The following is a 22,208-nucleotide window of genomic DNA, read 5'->3' as shown; positions in this document are numbered from 1 at the left end:
TCCTGGTGTCTGCTGCCAGTTCCTTCCCTCCATCCAACCTCTTGCAACCAACTTCTGAGTCCTATCTTTTTTGGAAAGCATGCATACTTTTAATATAAAACTTACATCCATGTTTAAGGTCACAAACAATGTAAGTTAAAAATAAATCTCGTTTAGACAGTTAGTGGCACCTGAAGGTCTGTTGGCCTCTGCCTACAAACACTCATTTATTTTCCCCTTCTCTTCCCCCTTTTCTTCTACCCAGGGCTGGTGCCCAGGTGTGGTGGTAAAAGGTGAGGAAGCCTCAGAGGAGCATTTGCCAATGACAGTAAATGTAGGTTTAGTGGCTTTCTTTTGAATGCATTTCTTTTAAATGCAAGGTAATATAGAAGCACCAACTCAGTGGACATGAATTTGAGCAAACTAAGGGAGATAGTGGAGGACAGAGGAGCCTCGTGGGCTACAGTCCTTGGGGTTGCAAAGAATTGGACATGACTTAGTGACTTAAGGAACAAAACATTTGAAAGACTGCCACATCTTTTAATAGATCTTCAGAAAGCAGAGCAAGTTCTGGTTTCAGCCTGAGACAGTCGGCTGGCTGAGTTAATGGGGGAAGAAAGGCAGCTGGAGGGACTGGGTTACTGGGTGCATGTGGGTGGTGCCTAGAACCTGTGGAAGTCTGACTCACACCTGGGCCCATGGAAGATGCTTGTCAGGCAAGAGAAATCGCTGTAATTTTGGGGGGCTGGGTGAAGGGGTCCTGACAAACGACAAAATGCAGGGCATTAGGGCACAGCGTTCAAGGCTCCTGTTGGAGGGGTAGGTGGGGTGCTCTGCTCCACAATTGGGAGTGAGATGCGGGACCACGGGGACAGGGAAGCATCAGTGCTGCCCCACCTTCACAACCTCCTAGCACCCCAACTCCTTATGCCAAGAGAATGAGCAGCAGCGTAAGATCCTTGCACTGGGCACTCACAGGCTAGTAGGGGACTTGGTAAGATTTCAGATGCTACCTGTCAGAAATAAAACAATGGGATGGAGAGTTTGTCAGGGGAAGCACCGGCCTCCTCAGGGAGGTGTTGATGGGAAGAAGTCTTCCAGTGGAGAGAATGGTGACTGCAAAGGCCCTGAGGCAGCAAGCAGCTAGAGATCCTGGAGAAAAGCTGCGCTGTGAGGCTTCAGTGGGGGCGCGGTGGGTTTGGGGTGGGGGAAGGCTAAGTGGAGTTTTTTTAGATTACGGAACTGGATTTTAGGAGAGAGCTAGGCTCGCCCCCTGGAGTTTTAAGGTCAGCCTAAAACCAGGAAATCAACCCTGAATATTCATCGGAAGGACTGAAGTTGAAGCTCCAATACTTTGGCCGCTTAATGCGAAGAGCCGACTCATTGGAAAAGACCCTGATGCCGGGAAAGACTGAAGGCGATTGAAGGCAGGAAGAGAAGGGGATGACAGAGGATGAGATGGTTGGATCGCACCACCGACTCAAAGACATGAATTTGAGCAAACTCCGGCAGATGGTGAAGGACAAGGAAGCCTGGCGGGCTTCAATTCAGTTCACGGGGTCGCAAAGAGTTGGATACGATTTAGCGATTTAGCGGGCTGAACAACAGAACCAGCTGCGGAGACTTTCCCTAAAGAGTTGGTTTATCTCCGCGGTGGGGCTGGTGGGCTGAGGCGGGGCTCAGGAGCACCCGCGGCCGACCCCGCCCCCGGAGCTCGAGGGCGCGCCGGCCCCGCCCCTCGGGCCTCGGGGCGGGGCTCCTGACCGGCGCCGGTCCCTCCCCGCGCGGCCCCGAGGTCGCCAGGAAGAAGCCCAGTACCGTCACCAGCCCGCCGTGTCTGTCCTCCATGGCTGCCACGCTATTCGTCCGGGCCTGTGGCCTTGTCCGCGGAGGTGAGTGTGTTCCGACCCCGCACAGTGGGGCGGCGGGAGGGGCGGGCGTGGGTCCGGGCAGCGGGTTCACCCCTGCAGCAGGGCGGGCGGCCGGGCGGTGCCCTTCCGGATCGCGAGGCCTTTGCCCGAGTTAGCCTGCTTCTCGCACCTGCGTGGCCTGGGCCCCTGCTCCGACCCCCAGTCCCAGCCCGCTTCTCACGCTGCACCCACACCTCCCCCCCCCCACCCACTTATTGCACCTGCGGAGGAGGTTCAGGGTGCACCATTCCTAGGGTGCCAGGTCTGGGGTTGAACCCAGACTGTGCATCTGTGACCTTGGGCCCTTGTGTGAAACGACCACAGGAATACTGCTGTTCTCCTAGAGTTGTTACAAGGATTAAAACACAGGTGCCTGGCAGATTACAGGAGCTCACTGGTAGCCTCTTTCCCATCTTCTAATTTCTCTACCCTGTAGGAGCAGTGGCCCCTGTGGCCAGGGCTTCCTTTGCCTGGTCAAGACCCACTCACCCTGAATAACAATAAAGGGGGCCCTCTTTGAGAGCTGCTGCTACTCTCAGCAGGGTTAAGTGCTAAGTGCTACAGTTAGTTTTCATGGTTCTAGCCCGGGAGCAGAGTACTGCTGTCCTCCACATTTAGAGAAACCAGTGAAGTGAAGATCCTTGCCTGAGGTCGCAGAGTTGTGCTCTTACTGTTACTGGGGTTATACTGGCCACCGAGTAGGACTGTTGTACCAAGTATTCAGCAAGCATGGTGAACATTCCATTCTGTTCTCAATAGCAGTGTTAGTGACATTTTGGGCCCCTAGTTCTTTGTCGTGGGTTCCGTCCTGTACAGTGTTTAGCAGTATGCCTGGCTTCTACCCACTCCCTACCACGCACCAGTTGAGACAACCAAAAATGTCTCTGGACTTTGCCAGATGTCCCCTGGGGGACCCGAGTCATCTGTGGTGGAGAACCACCCAGTAAGTGAAAAAGTGAAAATGAAAGTGTTCATCACTCAGTCGTGTCCAACTCTGTGACCCCATGGACTGTAGCCCGCCCGGCTCCTTTGTCCATGGAATTCTCCAGGCAAGAATACTGGAGTGGATAGTCATTCCCTTCTCCAGGGGATCTTCCCGACCCAGGGATCGAACCTGGGTCTCTCGCATTGCAGGCAGTTTCTTTACCATTTGAGCCACCAGGGAAGCCCACCCAGTAAGTGGATCACCATTATTATAATTACATGAGACCTCTTGCATTCCCTTTCCACTGACTCCTCTTCTCTATGGCAGCCCCCTGGCCTTGGGGCTGGAGTCGCCTACATACCGTCTACCAGTCTGTTGAACTGCCCGAGACTCACCAGATGCTGCGGCAGACGTGCCGCGAGTTTGCCGAGAAGGAGCTCTTTCCCATCGCAGCCCAGGTAGACAAGGAGCATCGCTTCCCAGCAGCTCAGGTGAGAATTCCGCCCTCAGCACCCAGTGATGGACTCTGCCTTCTGCCCCAGGATAACTGGTGATGGTGACAGCCAGAGGCAGTGACACTGCAGTCAGGGAACCCTCAGGGCAAGTGATCCTGGGAGCCAGAAAATGCCCTGGAGGCTTCTGCTCTCCAGCGTGAGGCCTGTAGCCAGGATAATAACTTCTGGAATAACAGTAATCATGGTGGATGATTGTGTTGATAATAATAGTTAACACTTGTGCTTACATGTGCTTGGCACGCTCCTAAATGCCGATGGGTTAGCACACCTGTTTCTTTTCTTTTTTCGGTTGCACCATGTGTGACGCAGGATCTTAGTTCCCTGAGTGGGGATCGAACTCATACCCCCTTCAGTGGCGTCTCGGAGTCTTAACCACTGGACCACTAGGGAAGTGCCTAGCTTATCTATCTCTTAAAACTGTCCAATGAGGTGAAGGTGCCATTGTTTTGTATCCTGTTGTGTAGTTGATGAAACTCAGATTGATGAGGGGAGTAAATGATGTGCCCAAGGTCATGGAGCTAATGAGTTACAGAGCTAAGGTTCCAGCCGTCTGTCTTCTCCAGCCGCTGAGATCCCAGTCGGTGCCGTCCTCCCCGTGTCACTGTATCATTCCCGTGAGGACAAGTGCTTCTGCTCTGCCCTCCCACCGGATTTAACAAGTTGTCTGGTACATGGTTATAAACACTTAGTAGACATTTGTTGGGATAACTTATGATAAATCGATTCTGTCAGGCCTTCGCACCCTGTTTGCCCGTCTGGGGAATTCAGAACTTGTAGTCACTGTTACCATGCTTCTTCAGCCTTGGGGCCACTTTCTCATCTTAGTGCATGTTGTGTGTTCACAGTGTACCGGGCACTGTGCCTTGATTGTAACATCTAAAGAGCTCAAAGCAGGGTAGGTGGGTGACATTCTGAGCACCAACATGAGTTGGGCAACTTTTATGTGGTAAGCCTTGAAGTTGTCATCATCGCATTGAGCCCTAAAGGCATCCCCAGCTGCAGGTCTAATCTCCATTTGGCTTCCTGGAATGGTTGTGAGGATTGTAGGCGATCATGTATGTCAAGTTCATGGTGCATTTGAAAAACAGAAGCTATTAATACTATTATTATTTTTATCACAGTTGATAAACTTGAAGCACCGAGAGGGGATGTGACCAGTCTGGGGGGCTGGAATTCATGCTCCAGGTGTAGTAGGCTCCAAAACCCTGTTCCACCCACTAGCCACAGGGTGTCCCAGAAGCCCAGCTGGGAAGACCTGTTCTGGTTGGAAATATTATCCTCCATAGCCACACACTCTGGTGCTGCCCGAGGGCTGTTGTGACTATGACATAGGGCTGCCCTATAACATGGCCATATATCGCAGCTTTTCCTACCTAATGACAGACCACTTGATTTTTTTTTTTTCTATATCCCTTCAAATTACTTATTATGTTAATAGACATAAGACTTGCTTTGTGCAAGAAAGCTGGCAGTAGCAGCAGGCTTTCTACCAACCTGCTCTTAACCAGTTCTTTGGCTTTATAATCTCTTACTTACTTTATAGGGCTGGGGAATTTGCAAATTAACCCTGCCACTAAATAGTGGTAGAAAAGGATGTGGAAGGAAGAGACCAAAGGCATCAGTCTCCTTCCCTTCTGGCACATTCTAGCATACAGCAGCTGTCCAGGCCAGACTTGGTGAATGCATTAGCTAGCTTAGAGTAGTGATACCATTTGTTATTTCATTTTATCTTGGATAACTGTCTTCATATCTGTAATCTTATTAGGTTATCAGGAGTCCTGCCATTATTTCCTTGGCCTAGAGGAAAGAACTGTACAAAAAAGGTCTTAATGACCTGGATAACCACTATGGTATGGTCACTCACCTAGAACCAGAAATCCTGGAGTGCCAAGTCAAATGGGCCTTAGGAAGCATTACTACCAACAAAGCTAGTGGAGGTGACAAAATTCTAGCTGAGCCATTTCAGATCCTAAAAGATGATGCTGTGAAAGTGCTACATTCGATATGCCAGCAAATTTGCAAAACTCAGCAGTGGCCACAGGACTGGAAAAGGACTGTTTTCATTCCAATCCCAAAGAGGGGCAATGCCAAAGAATGTTCAAGCTACCACACATTTGCACTCATTTCACTTGTGAGCAAGATAATGCTCAAAAACCTGGAAGGAAATCCAGGACTTAAACAAGCAGAAGGATCAAAACTGTAGACACAGGGGACAGGCTGCAAAATTAAAAATAATACCACTCGTGTTTTACAATGACGATAGTAATAATAACAGGAGTAACTCTCATTTGGGGGTTACCACATTCCAGGTTGCCGTCCAGTCGCTCAGTCATGTCTGACGCTTTGCGACCACATGGACTGTAGCCCGCCAGGCTCCTGTGTCCTCCACTGCCTGTTGGAGTTTGCTCAAATTCTGTCCATTAAGTTGGTAATTTTCATGTACTTACCCTTAAATCGTCAACAAGACACTCAGGCAGTTTTGTCATTGATCTCCAGTTTTCGGATGAGGAAACAGAAGCCAGGAATTACATTTCTCTGTCAATCAAGCCACAGGGCTGGGATCAGAGGAGCCAGATGTAGACTCTGTGCTCCCTCCAACCTGCAGGAGATGCTTAGTTAGTGTTTTCTAATATTTTGTTTCCTGAAGACTTTTCTCCCAGGAAGAGTGGGTTTCCTGAGGAAGAGTCAAGGGGAGAAGAGTTGAGAGGTGGACCGGCCGTGAAGGAGGCAGAAGGCTAGTGCCAGCTTCTGCTCACGTGGCTGGCTTTGTAATCCAAGTTGAACTTTGGTCTTTCTGCGTCCAAACCTACCTCCTACAACTCCTGGGGGAAAAAAAAGGAACAATTATGAATTATATAATAAAGGGAAATTAGAAATAGAATGGTGTTTCCAAACCAGCTTTGGACTCTGGAACCTGGGAATGTATATGTGCATTTTTATCTGTTTATATATTTTTGGCTGCACTGTGTGGCTTGGAGGATCTTAGTTCCCCAGTTAGGGATCGAACCCAAGTCCCCTGCAGTGGAAGCACCACGTCCTAACCACTGCAGCCGCCAGGGAAGTCCCGGAATGTGCGTGCTTATATCTTGAAAACTGAACCCAGTTTCTCTTCCTTCACTCAGTGAATGTTGATTGAGTAAGTTTAATATATTGGGTGCAAAACCTGCTTTTTCTCCTCTTGCCCTAATGTCAGATGATAGTCTACCACGTACATAGAAGCCTCTCGAGCCATACTCCATTTTCCCTCTTATTCATATGCACAGATTCTTGTTAACGCCACTTGGGCGGTGTCCCCTGAATAGCATCACCTTTCACCTCTCCCACCAAGAGTTCGTCACTCTGTGTTCATAATCCCTGGTTCTCTGGGTGTGCTTATCATGCTGTTGTGTGTGTCCTATGTCCCAGTTATTTTCTAAGGTTGCCTTCGTGAAGGCCAGGCTTGTTCAAACCCCTACCTCCTGGCCCAGCAAAACACCTCCTTGCCAAGTAAGTGCTTGGCATTCAGCAGACGTTTGCTGAGTGGACTTGAACTTTTTGGTCAAGTCATCCTGAATGTTCTTACTGTCCCAGCACTCGGCACCCACCGGCACAGAGTAGAAACTGGGGAGGTGGCTCCCGTGGCCCTTTCCCGTGAATAAAGCAACAAATCTTCAACAAGTAAGGAGACGTGATTCTCTAAAGGGAGTGAGTCTGGACTCTCATGGGCATTGGCAGACTCAGGACAAATTTGATTTTTTAGGAATGTGAGCTTTAGAAGTGACTTAAAAGCACCGCTTTTTATACAAGCATCCTCTAAAACAGGTCCCACATGTGAAGGTGGCACGTGCTGAAGCCTCGCTCTGCTAGGAAAGGGGTCTTTCACGTCCTCACATGTTCTCTTGGGAGTTTTGTTTTTTTGTTTTAAATAAACTTGATGCATTTAAAATATTTATTTATTTATTTACTTTTGGCCATGCAAGTGGGGCCTTCCCCGGGGCTCAGATGGTAAAGAATCTGCCTGCAATGCAGGAGACGCGGGTTCTATCCCTCGGTCGGGAAGGTCCCCTGGAGGAGGAAATGGCAACCCACTCCAGTCTTCTTGCCAGGAAAATCCCATGCACAGAGGACCCTGGTGGGCTCCAGTCCATGGGGTCGCAAAAGAGTTGGATACAACTTAAGTGACTGAGAATGTACACAGTGCGTGGAAACCCTTAATTCCCCAACCAGGAATTGAATCTGCAACCCCTGCGTTGAAAACGGGGAGTCTTAACCACTAGACCTCCAGGGAAGTCCCTCTCTGGCGGGTTTGGAGACCACTCGACATGGCCCAGTCAGGGTTGCAGGTCCACACTCCTGGTTCACAGACGCAGGCATGGAGTGACCCCCGTGGGTAGCGTCTCTGAGGGGTTCTTGAGATCGCTCAAAATTGGCAAAAATATTGGCAAAAACATTAGGGAGGCTGGCTGCCGTTAGCCAGTTACCATCAAACATGCGGGATCAGAAATTATTTCTGCAGCTGGACACACAGTCTGTGTGTGTGCGCTGCTTTTTCTTTTGTCTTTGCTTTCTTCTTCTTCTTGATCACACCGTCTCTTCTCTCCACTGCCTTCCTGTCTCCACATTTCCCCTAGAACGTTCCTGCAGCTGGCCGTGGCGTATTGCCAGAAATCTCCAGATACACTTGAGAATGAGGAAGGTTGGGGGAACAGCATGCTGGTGAGGCCGCCACTCGGGTGCAGTCACTGTGGGCTCCGGCAGCTTTCTGTTCTGAGAGCACCAGAGGGCAGGGCGAGGGGCCGAGAGCCAGGGGCCCTGGCTTTCTCCTCAGACTCCGGGTGTCCTGGGAGCGCCACCATCTGCACAAGAGCCCCCCGTTACAGGGAAACGGGGTCGTCCTTGTCCCGCCTGTACTCCACCTGGGAATTTCCGTTCCCCTTCTGTCTCCTGGTGTAAAATGGAGTCGTCTTGGTGTGATGGGCTGGTGTGTCAGTTATCCCACAGTTGTGGACCAGAGAGAGAGAGGGTGAAGAGGAGGGTGTGTGTCTTAATGCCTAGAGAAGCTGGATGGTGCACGTAGGGTGAGACAAATGGGGCTTTTTTTTTTTTTCCTACTTCAGTTTCTTTTGCTGTTTGGCCACGGAAAGCCCTCCAGTGGGGTTCCTGTCTGGGCTTGAGCAGGAATCCTGGGGACCCTGTTTATTTTTGGCTCCTGGTAGAATGCAGCCTTAGCTGGTGAGCCAGCACAGGCCTCCCCAGTAAACCACCCCCTCACTCTGGAATAGGTTTGCCGGAGGCCCCCATGTGGGTTCGAAAGGGGCTCTGTTCTGAGGCCACCCCAGGGCTGGCACCGGGCTCTGAGTCCCCAGGCCGTGCTCAGAGACAGACAGTGGCTCAGCTGCTCTCTGCTTCCCACCTCACCCACTCTTTGATCTGACAGCTTACAGTGAAGCATGTCAGGTTCAGTGATCTCCCAAGAAGATGATTCAGCTTCAGGCCCAGAGACCAGGCTCGACCACTCAGGGCTCTTGTGGCAGAAGTTTTATTACAGTGAGAAGGGACAGAGGAAGCTCCTGACACAGACATCAGAAGGGGGCAGAGAGTGCTAGTCTTGGCAAGGGAGCTATATGCTTTTTAAACTGGTTGTTACAGTAAATCAAAAGAATGTCTCAAGGTTGTAAAGCTCTTACTAGACCCACTCCCACAATTTACATTTTAAGATGACAGAATTAGAACTAACAATAGAAAGATTTTACTAGACCCCCCCTCCCATAATATACATTTTAAGATAACAGGATTAGTCAGAAGGCTCTCAAGAAAGAGAAACATGTCCTCAAGCAGGATACATATGTTATATGTATGTGTATATATATATATGTATGTATGTATACATATATAAGTTATATATGTAATCCTTGTTGTTGTATATGTAATCCTTGGGCTTCCCTCATAGCTCTGTTGGTAAAGAATCCACCTGCATTGCCAGAGACCCCGGTTTGATTCCTGGGTTGGCAAGGTCTCTGGAGAAGAGATAGGCTACCCACTCCAGTATTCTTGGGTTTCCCTGGTGGCTCAGCTGGTAAAGAATCTGCTGGGTTTGATCCCTGGGTTGGGAAGATCCCCTGGAGAAGGAAAAGCCTACCCACTCCAGCATTCTGGCCTGGAGAATTCCATAGACTATACAGTCCATGGGGTTGCAAAGAGTCGGACACAACTGAGAAACATCATGTTCAAGAGAACAGGATCATGGACAAGAGAAACATGTCCTCAAGCAGGATACATTGTTTTATATATAAAATCCTTGGTACAGAGTTTAAGCTGAGTTTTATCAGCTCTGGGCTTAAAGAAAAAAACATCTTATGTGACTAAGACTAAGGAATGTAGGGGGAAAACAACTTGTCCTTCTCTCCTCCTCGAGAGCTCCAGACCCCTATCCTCTTTGAGAGCCCCAGACCCCTCTTTCCTCCTCGGGGACCCCTGACTTCTTATCAACGCACCTAGAAACTGGCTCTCGGACCCTCCCACCCTCACCCACGCCTCGATTCCCACCGGCTTTCCTGAGCGGTGTCACCCCCTGCTGCCCCCAGGTGTGCAGTGACCACATTTTTTTTTTTTTTTTTTTTTAGTGACTCGAAATGCCACATTGCTGGTGGCTCTGAATCCTATTCCTCACTGTGTCCGAGCTTCCTGTTGCAGCAGCTGGCCCCAGAATCAGTGGCTAGAGCAGGCAGGGCCCACTTAGTACCTGACCGTGCCTGGGGGGCGGAAATCCAAAGCTGCTCTCTCTGAGTCTGATCAAGGTGTGGGCAGGCCTTTGGGCGGGGCCTCAGGGAGACTCACTGCCTGGCCTTGTCCAGTTTCTCTTCTTTCCCTCACAAGGACCCTGTGAGTACACTGGCCTCCCTGGATAATCCAGGGAAGCCCCTCCTCACCTCAGGACCTTTGCTTACTCTCCTGGCAGAGTCTCTTTGAACATACTCAGTCTCTTTGAACCTGGGGATTAGGGCGCACTTGTCTCTGTGAGGCTGTCATTCTGCCTCCCCGGCACGGGCCATCTCCTCCCTGTATTACAGGGGAGACCCTGAGGTGGGTCAGGCCCACCCCAAGCCTAGAGTCTTGCAGACTGTCTCACATGGGAACAACTCAAGGTGGAATCAAACACCCAGTTTCATCAGTCAGTTCAGTCACTGGATCTCTAATTTTCTTGAAGAGATCTCTAGTCTTTCCCATTCTGTTGTTTTCCTCTATTTCTTTGCATTGATCACTGAGGAAGGCTTTCTTACCTCTCCTGGCTATTCTTTGGAACTCTGCATTCAAATGGGAATATCTTTCCTTTTCCCAGTTTCATAGAGGGACACAAATCATTGTGAAAGTTCAGCAATTTCACCGATGCTGCTCTTCCCGGACATTGCTGTCGAGTCAAGAACTTCTCAGTCACTTAATGATAAGAAATGCCATTCTAATTCTTAGAGAAATGCAAATGGAAACTGCAAAGAGGTACCACCTCACACCGGTCAGAATGGCCATCATTAAAAAGTCTCTGAATAATAAATGCTAGAGAGGGTGTGGAGAAAAGGGAACCCTCCTATGCTGTTGGTGGGAATGTAAATTGGTGCAGTGGATAACAGTAGGGAGGCTCCTCAGAAAACTGAAAATAGAGTTGCCATGTGGTCCAGCAGTCCCAGTACTGGGCATATATCCAGACAAAGCTATAATTTGAAAAGATACATGGGCCCCTGTGTTCATAGCAGCAGTGTCCACGATAGCCAAGACATGGAAAGAACCTGTCCATGGATAGATGCATGGATAAAGAACACGTGATACATATATACAATAGAATATAGAATATTACTCGGCCACAAACAGGAATGAAATAATGTCATTTGCAGCACCGTGGTGGATCTAGAGGTTATCATACTAAGTGAAGTCAGTCAAAGAGAAAGACAAATACCCCATGACATCACTTACATGTGTTATCTAAAATACAGCACAAATTTAACCTGTCTATTAATACTGAACAGAGACTCACAGACAGGGAGAGCAGACATGTAGTTGCCAAGGAGAAGGGGGTGAGGGAGGGATGAATTGGGAGTTTGGGATTAGCAGCTGCAAACTATTGTATATAGGATGGATAAACAAGGCCCTACCGTACAGCACATGGAACTATATTCAGTATCCTGTGGTAAACCATATGGAAAACAATATGAAAAAGAATATGTATAACAGGGTTACTTTGCTATACAGCAGAAATTCACACAACATTGTAGATCGACTAGCGTTCAATAAAACTTTTTTTTTCAAATGCCGTTCACGGATCACTCACCTTGTGCAGACTGAGCTGGTTGTGGTCCTGGAGTCGGTGCTGGGTTTCAGTCTCAGCCCCACCATTGACAAGGCCCGTCCTGTGCAAAGCTCTCCACCCCCCTGAGCTCCAGCTTCCTCACCTGTGACGTGAGGTTGACTCAGCAAAGCTTTGAGCTTCAGAGAGACTCGACCGAGAATACACATGAAGCACTTTCCAGCGCTGAGCATGTAAAAGGCACTTGATAATTAACCCCAGCCACTCCTGGATTCCAAGTCAAACATTCCAAGCTCTTCCCCTTTATCGAATCTTTCACTGGCACTGGAATAAGCAGTGGGCAAAACTGCGCTGTCTCTGTCCTTGTGGTCAGGCAGAGAGACCGTAGTCAGAACAAGCACATGAAGAGGTGTGAAGTTACAAGTGCTGCGGGAGTGTGTGATTAAAGGATTTGACTCAGTGAGGTCCGAGATGGCCACCCAGCAGAAGAGATGCCTGAGCTGAGACCCACAGGTGGGAGTAGTTAGCAAGCAGTTGATACAGGGCATCACTGACAGGAACAGCATGTGCAAAGGCCCTGTGGTAGGGAGGACAGGCTGTGTGGTGAGCGTGAGGGACTGAAAGAAGGTCTGTGTGGCACTGTGCTGCCCTGCTTCTTCACCTCGGAGGCCCCTGAAGCCTTCTTGTGCCTCCTGCGTGCTCACTGGTTGTGGCTGTAGACACAGAGATGAGTGAGGGCAGAGTATGGAGGCAGGGCTGCCTGAGACAACAGGGCTGTCTTACCGATCCAGCCTTGGGGGCTGCAGGGTGGGTAGTTAGGGTCGCATGACCTGAGTTTCTGCGGGCACCAGCCTGGGGACAGGTGGGTTGGGGCTGGAGAGGCTGGGCCCTGGCCCCACCTCCACCCCCATCCCCTCGCCATGACATCCTTTTCTGGGGCCAGGTGAAGAAGATGGGCAAGATGGGGCTCATGGCCATAAACGTGCCTGAGGAGCTCAGCGGACCCGGCCTCGATTACCTGGCCTACTCCATCGCCGTGGAGGAGATCAGCCGGGGCTGCGCCTCCTCGGGGGTCATCATGAGTGTCAACAATGTGAGTCTCCGCCCGGGCCCTGGACACACAGGCAGAGGGGGAGGCTCCGGGCGGCCCAGCATCCAGGGCACAGCCCTCCCTTGGCTCCCTGCCCCTGACCACCTCGAGGCCTGGTCCTTTGCATGGGGCCTCTGGAGAGAGGAGGCCTGGGGGTGGGTATGCGGGCGGGTATGCTGGGGCCTGTGACGACCGCCCCCCACTGTCCCCTCAGTCCCTCTACTTGGGGCCCATCCTGAAGTTCGGCACCAAGGAGCAGAAGCAGCGGTGGGTCCCTCCCTTCACTAGTGGTGACAAAATTGGCTGCTTTGCCCTCAGTGAACCAGGTACCACCATGGGACAGTGGGTCACCTACCCCTACCCCCACCCCCACCCCGCCCGGCATCCACCTTGACTGAGCTGGGAAGGAGGCACTTGGACCCCGGGGTCCCTTTGGCTTGGACACAGCTGGGTGCCACATCCCCCCACCCTGAGAGCTGAGGGAGCTGGTGTGGCCCTCCAGCCCCTTCTCTCAGGAGCCAGACCCTGATTCCCTGCACCTGGGTCTGGCTCACCAGCTTGGTTGGGGGTGGTGGGCAGAATGAGGGGGTTGCTTGGGGGGGTTGGGGGTGCTTGGTGTGGGAGGTGCGAGGTTGGGTCCCGGTGAGCTGGCGGCGGTGAACTCTGAGTCTGCGTGTGGGGCAGGGAACGGCAGCGACGCAGGGGCCGCGGCCACCACCGCGCGGGCAGACGGTGACTCGTGGGTCCTGAGTGGCACCAAGGCCTGGATCACCAATGCCTGGGAGGCCTCGGCTGCCGTGGTCTTCGCCAGCACCGACAGATCCTTGCATAACAAGGTGGGAGGCCCGCAAGGGAGAGGCAACGAGCCGCTCAGAGTTTCTCCAGCCGTGTCTCTGCGGTTCAGTGGAGCGAGCCTCTTGGGCTCTGGGGCTCTTGCCAGCCCACCTTTTCCGGCCCCGGGGCGGCGCTGTCCCCGGCGGAGCCAGCAGAGGGCGTCACAGCGAGGTTCTGAGGGAGGTGGAAGTGTTGGGGGGGGACCTGAGTGGGAGTCTCGGGTGGTTCGTCTGAGGGGCGTGGCCTCGGGCCGGTGAGCAAGCCAGGGGCGTGTTCCGGCCTCCAGGGCATCAGTGCCTTCCTGGTCCCCATGCCCACACCCGGGCTCACGCTGGGGAAGAAGGAAGATAAGCTGGGCATCCGGGCCTCGTCCACGGCCAACCTCATCTTCGAGGACTGTCGCATCCCCAAGGACAGCCTGCTGGGGGAGCCGGGGCTGGGCTTCAAGATCGCCATGGTGAGCCCGGCAGCGGGGCGGGGGGGGGGGGGGGGGGGGGCGGTCCTTAGGGTGAGGCCCTGGGGAACGGCCGGCCCCTGACAGGTGGGTTCTCACAGCAAACCCTGGACATGGGCCGCATCGGCATCGCCTCCCAAGCCCTGGGCATTGCCCAGGCCGCCCTGGACTGTGCTGTGAGCTACGCCGAGAACCGCAGTGCTTTCGGGGCGCCCCTCACCAAGCTACAGGGCATCCAGGTAACAGAGGCGCGCAGCCTTGCCTGGACGGAAAAGGGACGTGATTTCGGCCTCTCCTCCCTGCCTCCCAGACGGCTTTCAGCCGCTGTCCTCCGCCCTCCTCCGTCCCGCCCCTCAGGGGGAGGGGAGGGCTGGCAAGCAGTGACCGGTGGGGCGGGCCTGGGTTGTTGCAGTTCAAGTTGGCGGATATGGCCCTGGCCCTGGAGAGTGCCCGGCTGCTGACCTGGCGCGCTGCCATGCTGAAGGACAACAAGAAGCCCTTCACCAAGGTGCCAGTGGGGCAGGGGTCTCCCCGGGCCCAGCCCAGAGCTTCGGTGGCGGCGGAGGCACTGAGGGAGCCGTCCGGGCGGGGTCCCAGTTCCTTGAGCCTGTGGGTTTATCGCTCCAAGGGGCGGCTTCCCCAGGCCCGCCCTGTAGCACAGGCCAGGTGCTAAGAATTTCTGACGCCACCGTCCTCTCTGGTTAGGAGGCGGCAATGGCCAAGCTGGCTGCATCGGAGGCCGCAACTGCCATCACCCACCAGGTGAGCGTCCCCACTGCCTGGGTGAGCTCCCCAGGGCCGGGTAAGCGGGAGTGTGCCGGCTGCTTTCCCTCCCCGCTGGTCCTTCTGTGTGGATGGTCCTGCCCTGTCTTTCCCCCACGAGTTGGGGAGGGGGGGGGATAGTCTTCTCTTCCTGAGCCCCCGCGTTCCCCCTCAGGCCATGCAGATCCTGGGCGGCATGGGCTACGTGACGGAGATGCCGGCCGAGCGGCACTACCGCGACGCCCGCATCACCGAGATTTATGAAGGCACCAGTGAGATCCAGAGGCTGGTGGTCGCCGGGCACCTGCTCAAGAGCTACCGGAGCTGAGCCCTCTCTGGAGGGCCGACCGTGCGGGCCGGGAAGCCGGGCTGCCTGAGGACCCTGGGAAAGGGGGCGGGAGTCACGTGGCGGAAGGAGGGGCGGGGCCACGCCCCCTCTTACCAGGACCCCTCCCACCCCCCCAGGCCCAGCCTCCTGGGTGGGCCTGCTGCTCGGCCTTAATCTGTCCAGCCAGAGCCAGCTTTCCGGGAATAAGCGGAGGCGGGGCTGCGACCTGGCCTGAGGACGCCCATCTCCAGCTGTTTCTTAACTTTGTTGCCTCTCCACCGCTGACAGTGCCTTATTTTCTTCATCTGGGCGCTGGGCCGTGGGAAGAGAGAAATGATCCCTCCAGGGATCCCGGGTTCTGTCCTGTGGGTCCTGGCGCTCAGCAGGAGACCCAGCCTCTGCCGTTTCCTCTGAGATCAGGGTCTGGAGGAGTGGGGTGAGGGCCCGAACGACCACATCTGAACGCAGAAATTGTGTCCTCTGAGGCCCCCGCCGCCTTGGGGCTGGGTCGTTATGGAAGCCTTCCTGCGCACCGATAACCTTTGTGAAGTATAAATGAGTACAGGTGAGGGGTCTGACTTGGTGCTTTGGGACAGTCATGTGTGGGAACCGAGTAATAAAGCATACCTGTTGCCGGCGCAGTCGTGATTCACCAGTCCAAAAAAAAAAAAAAAGCATACCTGTCCCTTGACCCGTGTGTCCTTGCCTGGGTGCTGCTGGGGAGAGAACGATGGTCCTTTAGTCTGCCCTCTACAGACCTCCACCATGTGTGAGTGTGAGTGTGTGTGTGAGAGGAGCTGGCTGCTGCAGCAGCAGGGTCCATCTCCAGCCTGGGAGAGCTCCCGCAGGAGGCAGGAGAATAAGGAGCTGAGTCCCGTGGCCGCGGGTGTCTGGAAGCCTAGCCGCTGGGCAGGGAGGGCCAGCCAGGTCAGGGCCACTGCTGGGCGGGCGGGCAGGCAGGGGAGTACCTGGTGGACCTAGCCTCGGGGCTGGAGGAGAGAGGATGCCAGAGGGGCTGGGGGTAGCGGAGAGCAGAAGGAGCAAAGCGAAACAAATGGAGACTTTCATAGCATCCCTTTTGCTTACTGTCTTCACCGAGGGCTGCACTGAACCTGTAGTGAGAGGCTCCCGGCGCCAAGGTGAACTCAGATGCACTCAGCTGACATGCAGCAAAACCAGTCTACTGACTGTGGTGAAAGGACATACAGGGTTTATTGCAAGTGCCAAGTGAAGGAGTGGGAGGCAAACCCCGAAGTCACTGCCTCCTGCATGGTCCTTGAGGTGGGGGTTTTTAAGGCGAAGAGCAAAGAGGCCAGCATTAATGGTTTCTGTGATTTTTCTTAATAGCAGTTTTGGGAGTTGGGGGTGTCTCTGATTTACAATTCTCTGGCCCAGTGGTCTCTGGCTGGGGGTCTGTGAGCTCCTCTTGCCCTGGAGAAGCAACCTGAGTTTGTAAGATGATGATAGGATCTTTAATAGTAACTTGAGCACAATAGCGATGATATGGACAGCAGTTGTAGCCATCTGCCTTGGACTGGTTAAGATTCAGTTAGCAGAGGACTGAGGTCATGGGGGACCAGAAAGGGGATAAAGTTTTGGAAAGTGAAAGTGTTAGTCTCTCCGTCCTGTCCCACTCTTGTCGATCCCTTGGGCTGTAGCCAGCCAGGTGCCTCTGTCCATGGGATTCTCCAGGCAAGAATACTGAAGTGGGTTGCCGTTCCCTTCTCCAGGAGATCTTCCCGACCCAGGAATCGAACCAGGGACTCCTGCATTGCTGGCAGCTTCATTACCGTCTGAGCCACTAGGGAAGCATAACGTTTTGGAGAGAGAGATTAATCATAAACTCAGCAAGGAAACGGGTTTTAGGAGGGTTGGGTTTTCAGTCCCGGTGCTGCGGGGCTGGCGGGGCTGGCGTTGGAACGGAAGAGCCTCTGCGGGGGTGGGGGGGGGAGCACGCGACGATCACCGCTGTGGACCAAGGCAGAGAAGACAGTGGAGATGCTGGAGAAGACGACGGAAAAGGGGGTTGGGGTGGGGGTGAGAAAAGCCTGCAAAAACTTCAGAGGAGGTGGGGACAGCCCGCCGCCGCCGAGCGGGAAGGGCTGAGACATAGGCTTGAGGTCTCTGGAGGGAAGAGGGGACGGGGACATGATCCATTTGGAGCCGCCATCCAGTGGGCGCCCAACCACGTGGGCTTCCAGCCCGCCGTCCCCCGGGCGCCCAGGGCCGGCCTTGCTTTTAACCCTCGGGCAGCGCCCGAGCCGAGGCTCCCGCGGGAGAGAGCGGCTCTCTGGGCACACGTTCCTTCGGGGCGGGGCGGAGCACCTGGTCCAGGTGCGCGGGATGGAGGAGCCTGGCCGTGCGGGGCCGGGAGGCGCAGCGGCGGCGGCGTGTTTCCCCCACCGCGCAGGCGGGCGGGGCGTGAGTGGTAACAGGTGCGGGATCCCGGATCCCGAGACGCCCTGGCGCACAGACGCGGCCGCCGGGCAGAGCTCACGGACCGCTTCGCTGCCGTCTGGGCGTCTGCGGAGCTGCGCCTCCTCCTACTCCAGGTAAGCGGCCAGCGCACCCTTCTGCGGGGCCCTGGGCTGGGGTGCAAGCTGAAGGTGCGGGAAGCAGCCTGGGATTCAGGGCTCTTGCCCCGGAGCAGCCACGGTTGAGCCATCCCACCTGGCAGGCAAGGGAAGGACGGTCTTTTCCCAACTCAGTGACCCTGCCAATTGGGGCACCACAGGCGACCAGATGGCACCACACCACCTCCAACGAGGCAGTCCTGGCTCCTGGCCCCGGTGAGGGTGTGGGGACAGGCACGAGTTTGAGGCGGTCTCTGGGCCTTTCCTCCAGGCAGTGGTGGAGGGCGAGGGGGCTTTGAGGTTCACAGGGGAACAGAGGAGGCCCAACCTGAGCCTCCTCTTCTGAACCCGGGTCCCAGGCGGGACACCAGGCTGAGAACCCACTTCTCCTACTCTGGACTCCGGCCCCTCCTGGCCTGGCATCAAGCCAGCCCGGCCTACCTGCTGAAAAGGCTCCAGGCCTTGAAGGGCCAGGCAGCCAGGGCCACAGAGCGCCTGCGGGCACAGGGCTAGGCCAGCGGAGTCAGCCCCACCTGGGAAGTGTGCTGATCTACCCAGTGGCCACCCCAGCTGACCGCGTTCTTCTCAGATGGGGCTGGGAAGCACCTCAGCAACAGGGCCAGATAAAGCCATACCACCCTCCATTTTGCCCGTGAAAAGCCAGGGTCTCTGAGCCAAGGTCCAGTATATGCACTCCTGGGTTTCCAAAAGCTCTCATAGGTCTCGGGTCTCCCTTTCCAGTTGGGGGGGGGCGGAAGTTAGTTCAGTCGCTCAGTCATGTCCGACTCTTTGCAACCCCATAGACTGCAGCATGCCAGGCTTCCCTGTCCATCACCAACTCCCAGAATTTACTCAAACTCATGTCCATCACGTCGGTGATGCCTTCCAACCATCTCATCCTCTGTCCTCCAATTCTCCTCCCACCTTCAATCTTTCCTAGCATCAGGGTCTTTTCCAAGGAGTCAGCTCTTCACATCAGGTGGCCAAAGTATTGGAGTTTCAGCTTCAGCGTCAGTCCTTCCAGTGAACACCCAGGACTGACCTCCTTTAGGATGGACTGGTTGGATCTCCTTGCAGTCCAAGGGACTCTCAAGAGTCTTCTCCAACACCACAGTTCAAAAGCATCAATTCTTCTGCGCTTAGCTTTCTTTATAGTCCAACTCTCACATCCATGCATGACCACTGGAAAAACCATGGCTTTGACTAGACGGACCTTTGTTGGTCTCTGCTTTTTAATGTGCTGTCTAGGTTAGTCATAACTTTTCTTCCAAGGAGCAAATGTCTTTTAATGTCATGGCTGCAGTCACCATCTGCAGTGATTTTGGAGCCCTGAAAAAAATAAAGGCTGTCACTATTTCCATTGTTTCCCCATCTATTTGCCATGAAGTGATGGGACCAGATGCCATGATCTTAGTTTTCTGAATGTTGAGTTTTAAGCCAACTTTTTCACTCTCCTCTTTCACTTTCATCAAGAGGCTCTTTAGTTCTTCACTTTCTGCCATAAGGGTGGTGTCATCTGCATATCTGAGGTTATTGATATTTTTCCCAGCAATCTTGATTCCAGTTTGTGGGGAGAGTCAACCATGAATGCTTGGTTTTGATCAGGGAGCAGGCCTTCCTTAGTTGAAGCTTCTCTAGCTCAGAACTGAATGTTGAACTCCACCTGAGGTCTCCTTGAACCTGAACTACCCAGGTGGGTTGCAAACATCATGTCGCTGTGTGCCTCTCATTCTAGGATGGTTTCTCAGACTGAATTTGTTTTTTGTGACACTGGCATTTTTGAAGTGTGTAGGCAGGTTAATTTTTATTTTCTTTTTGAATTATGAAAGCATAACACATTTACAAGGAGACTTGGAAAATACAGAACAAGGTTACATATAGTTGCACTGTATATTACAGGTATTTTTTTTTTTAAGTAGATAAAGATAAGGCTGGTTAATCTTGCAGACTGTGTATCTGATGTTATCGATATTTCTCCCAGCAATCTTGTTTCCAGCTTGAAATTTATCCAGCCGAGCATTTCTCATGATATACTCTGCATAGAAGTTAAATAAACAGGGTGACAACATACAGCCTTTGCCGAGTCCAGCCTTGGCAGGATCCAGGGGGTACCCTCGGGATGAATGGCGTCAGCGAGAGAAGACACATGCGACCAGCCTTGATAGGGCCAAGTCTGCGAGGGAGAGAGAGAGAAAGAGAGAGAGTGAATGACCAGAAGGGGGCTGCAGCAGAGTCTGGCAGGGTCTGGCAATGCTTTATTTTTTACCATGGCTTTTATACCCTAAGTTAGTACATCTCTAAGGGGAAGATAGTTTAACATTACATCAGCTTGTTCTTCACGAAACCAGGGTGTTTTCTGCATACTTCTTTGTTTATGAGGGTCTTGTACATTATCTTCTGGCCTTGGGGCCTATTAACATCTTATGCAAGTCAGGTGAATGTAAACCTATTTTCAGTTTCTATGGTGACCTTAACTGAAAGGTAGCAGTCTTATAGGGCAACAGTACAGAGTAGAAGTATAACCTTGTTAACACAAAAATTAATCCTTCTGCAGAGGTTGTCAGTTGCGTTTATCTAAGACGTTTACCCCAGACTGACTCTGCGACTTTGGTGAGGCAGCTTCTACCTAGCACTCCTGGCTGACAATTAACAACCATCTCATTGTTACCACACTAGGGCTAAGCTCTTATTTTTCTAGATCTATAACTATATTAACAATGGTTTCTGTAACACAACCTTAGCACATTAAGAGCAAAAACACAGCAAGCAAATGTTAACCCAATAGCCACTTTTAGAATAATTTTTCTTGTGTTTTCTAATAGGGCTTCCTCACCCCCCTAAGGGCTCTGTGCCTATTAGGGCCTTTATGTAATCAGGTTCTTTATGCTGTTTTATGATTAGGGTATTATAAGCAGTCATGCGTATTAGTACCAAGGGCATAGACACATTTGCCAAACAAACTAAAATACCAGCAAAGGAGTTTAAATTAAAACACTCCTTTCACCCTGGATAATCTCATAAAATACCACCACCTGGGAAACTTATTGATTAAAGTTCTAAATTGATTCTTACTTGGGAAGAGGTCGGGGAAGGTCTTCTGCCTGTGTCACAGAAATTAGGGAGTAGCCTATTGAAGCAAGCATCAGAAAGACAGATATCATCTTTAAGGTGAGAGCCGGGGGCAGCTTTTCGGAATCCCTGAAAACCTGATCTGCCTTGCCTGTCAGGTTTTCTCCTCGTGACCTTGTCATGGGTAGGTACCGAGGTCCAGCCCCGGCAGGACCAGGAGTACCCAAGGGATGAGTCGCGTCGGCGAGGAAGAAGACAGACAGACACACACACAGACGTTGCGTAGAAGAGGTAGCTTTTTCTTTTTTAATTTTTAGGATAGCTCAGTTTTTATAGAATGAATGTTACCTCCCCTTAAATCACCACATATTATATCAGATATTGGTTTATGCTTCCATCAATATTTTTTTTCCCCATGTTTTTTCCCTAAGCATTCATCTAGAACGTTTCTGATGACAGGGTTTATACTTAAATGTCCCGTACATAGTCTTCTTGCCTCAATGGCCTAACATTCTCACTCTAACAAAAACAATGTTCCACAAATCTCAAGTATAATGTAAATTCTTTGGACAATAAAACAATACATGAGAAGGGTCACAGTAACATGTTTGACATTTCTGAAAATAGTACCATGAGAAAAACCTGATATTTTTCTTTACCTGAAACCACAAAATCTCAATTTACAATGATTAACTATTAAACAGCAAAAACACTTCTATTAATAGTAAGATAATGGCAGTAAAGCTGGTTAATATAAATCTTCTATTAAAATCCTATATACCCCATTTTCTAATTTTACAAAAATACCCATAATATCCCATGTTGTTTAAAGAAAGGGAAACAATGAACAAATAGCAGCAAGGAAATAGCAATAGTGAAAACCCTTTCAACCAAGGAGCAAGTAAACTAAAGCAGTGTATCTACTTCTAAATCTAAACACCTCTACTCTTTTCGATTCTAGAACATTATAATCTTTTAAGCAAGCAGCCAAACTATACCTGTGGCCTTTTCTTTTATGACTTGATGTTTATGGTCGTGTCCTGAGCCAGAGCAATCTTGAGCATTTCCAAAAAGGCTTGGACTTTTCCAGCAAGGCCTTATTAAACTATATATTATCATTTCCAAAAGTTAATAGAAAGCCCAACAACAGTAAGACAGAAGGAAGAAGGGGACATACTGGGCACCTGGGACAACCTCGAGGGGAAGAGCTGCCTTGCAGGTTCCTCTCTCGTCCCATGACCTTGTCACAGACTGGGTGCATCCCGGCGGCTCCCAACAGGTAGGATCTCGTGTGTTGGCTCCTGGCAAGCCTTGACATACTCCTTTCCCAATTCTGAACCAGTCTGTCCATGTCCAGTTCTAACTGTTACTTCTTGACCTGCATACAGATTTCTCAGGAGACAGGTAAGGTGGTTTGGTATTTCCATCTCTTTAAGAATTTTCCACAGTTTATTGTGGTCCACACAGCCACAGTCTTTAGCGTAGTCAATGAAG

The 22,208-nt window shown here is 52.0% G+C and overlaps 1 protein-coding gene across 1 annotated transcript; it reads left to right on the top strand.

Moving 5' to 3' along the window:
- Positions 1-1,711: 1,711 nt before the first annotated feature.
- On the top strand, positions 1,712-15,713 carry ACADS (acyl-CoA dehydrogenase short chain). Its single transcript, XM_043901600.1, has 10 exons — positions 1,712-1,871; positions 3,142-3,305; positions 12,548-12,697; positions 12,909-13,020; positions 13,379-13,530; positions 13,815-13,985; positions 14,084-14,221; positions 14,395-14,490; positions 14,688-14,744; positions 14,920-15,713. The coding sequence occupies exons 1-10, from the start codon at positions 1,826-1,828 to the stop codon at positions 15,070-15,072; spliced, it is 1,239 nt and encodes a 412-aa protein (XP_043757535.1). The 5' UTR covers positions 1,712-1,825; the 3' UTR covers positions 15,073-15,713.
- The last annotated feature ends 6,495 nt before the right edge of the window (positions 15,714-22,208 follow it).

Source organism: Cervus elaphus, chromosome 5 (genome assembly GCF_910594005.1).
Source record: "Cervus elaphus chromosome 5, mCerEla1.1, whole genome shotgun sequence".
NCBI lineage: Eukaryota > Metazoa > Chordata > Mammalia > Artiodactyla > Cervidae > Cervus > Cervus elaphus.
The sequence above is the reverse complement of the archived record's forward strand: the minus strand, read 5'-3'. Positions and strand labels throughout refer to the sequence as shown.

Excerpts from the sequence above, each read along its gene's own strand:
- ACADS (XM_043901600.1), top strand. The coding sequence starts at position 1,826 with ATGGCTGCCACGCTATTCGTCCGGGCCTGTGGCCTTGTCCGCGGAG. Across the intron at positions 13,986-14,083 it reads TGGGCTTCAAGATCGCCATG|CAAACCCTGGACATGGGCCG; the intron begins GTGAGCCCGGCA and ends GGGTTCTCACAG. Across the intron at positions 14,491-14,687 it reads ACAAGAAGCCCTTCACCAAG|GAGGCGGCAATGGCCAAGCT; the intron begins GTGCCAGTGGGG and ends CTCTCTGGTTAG.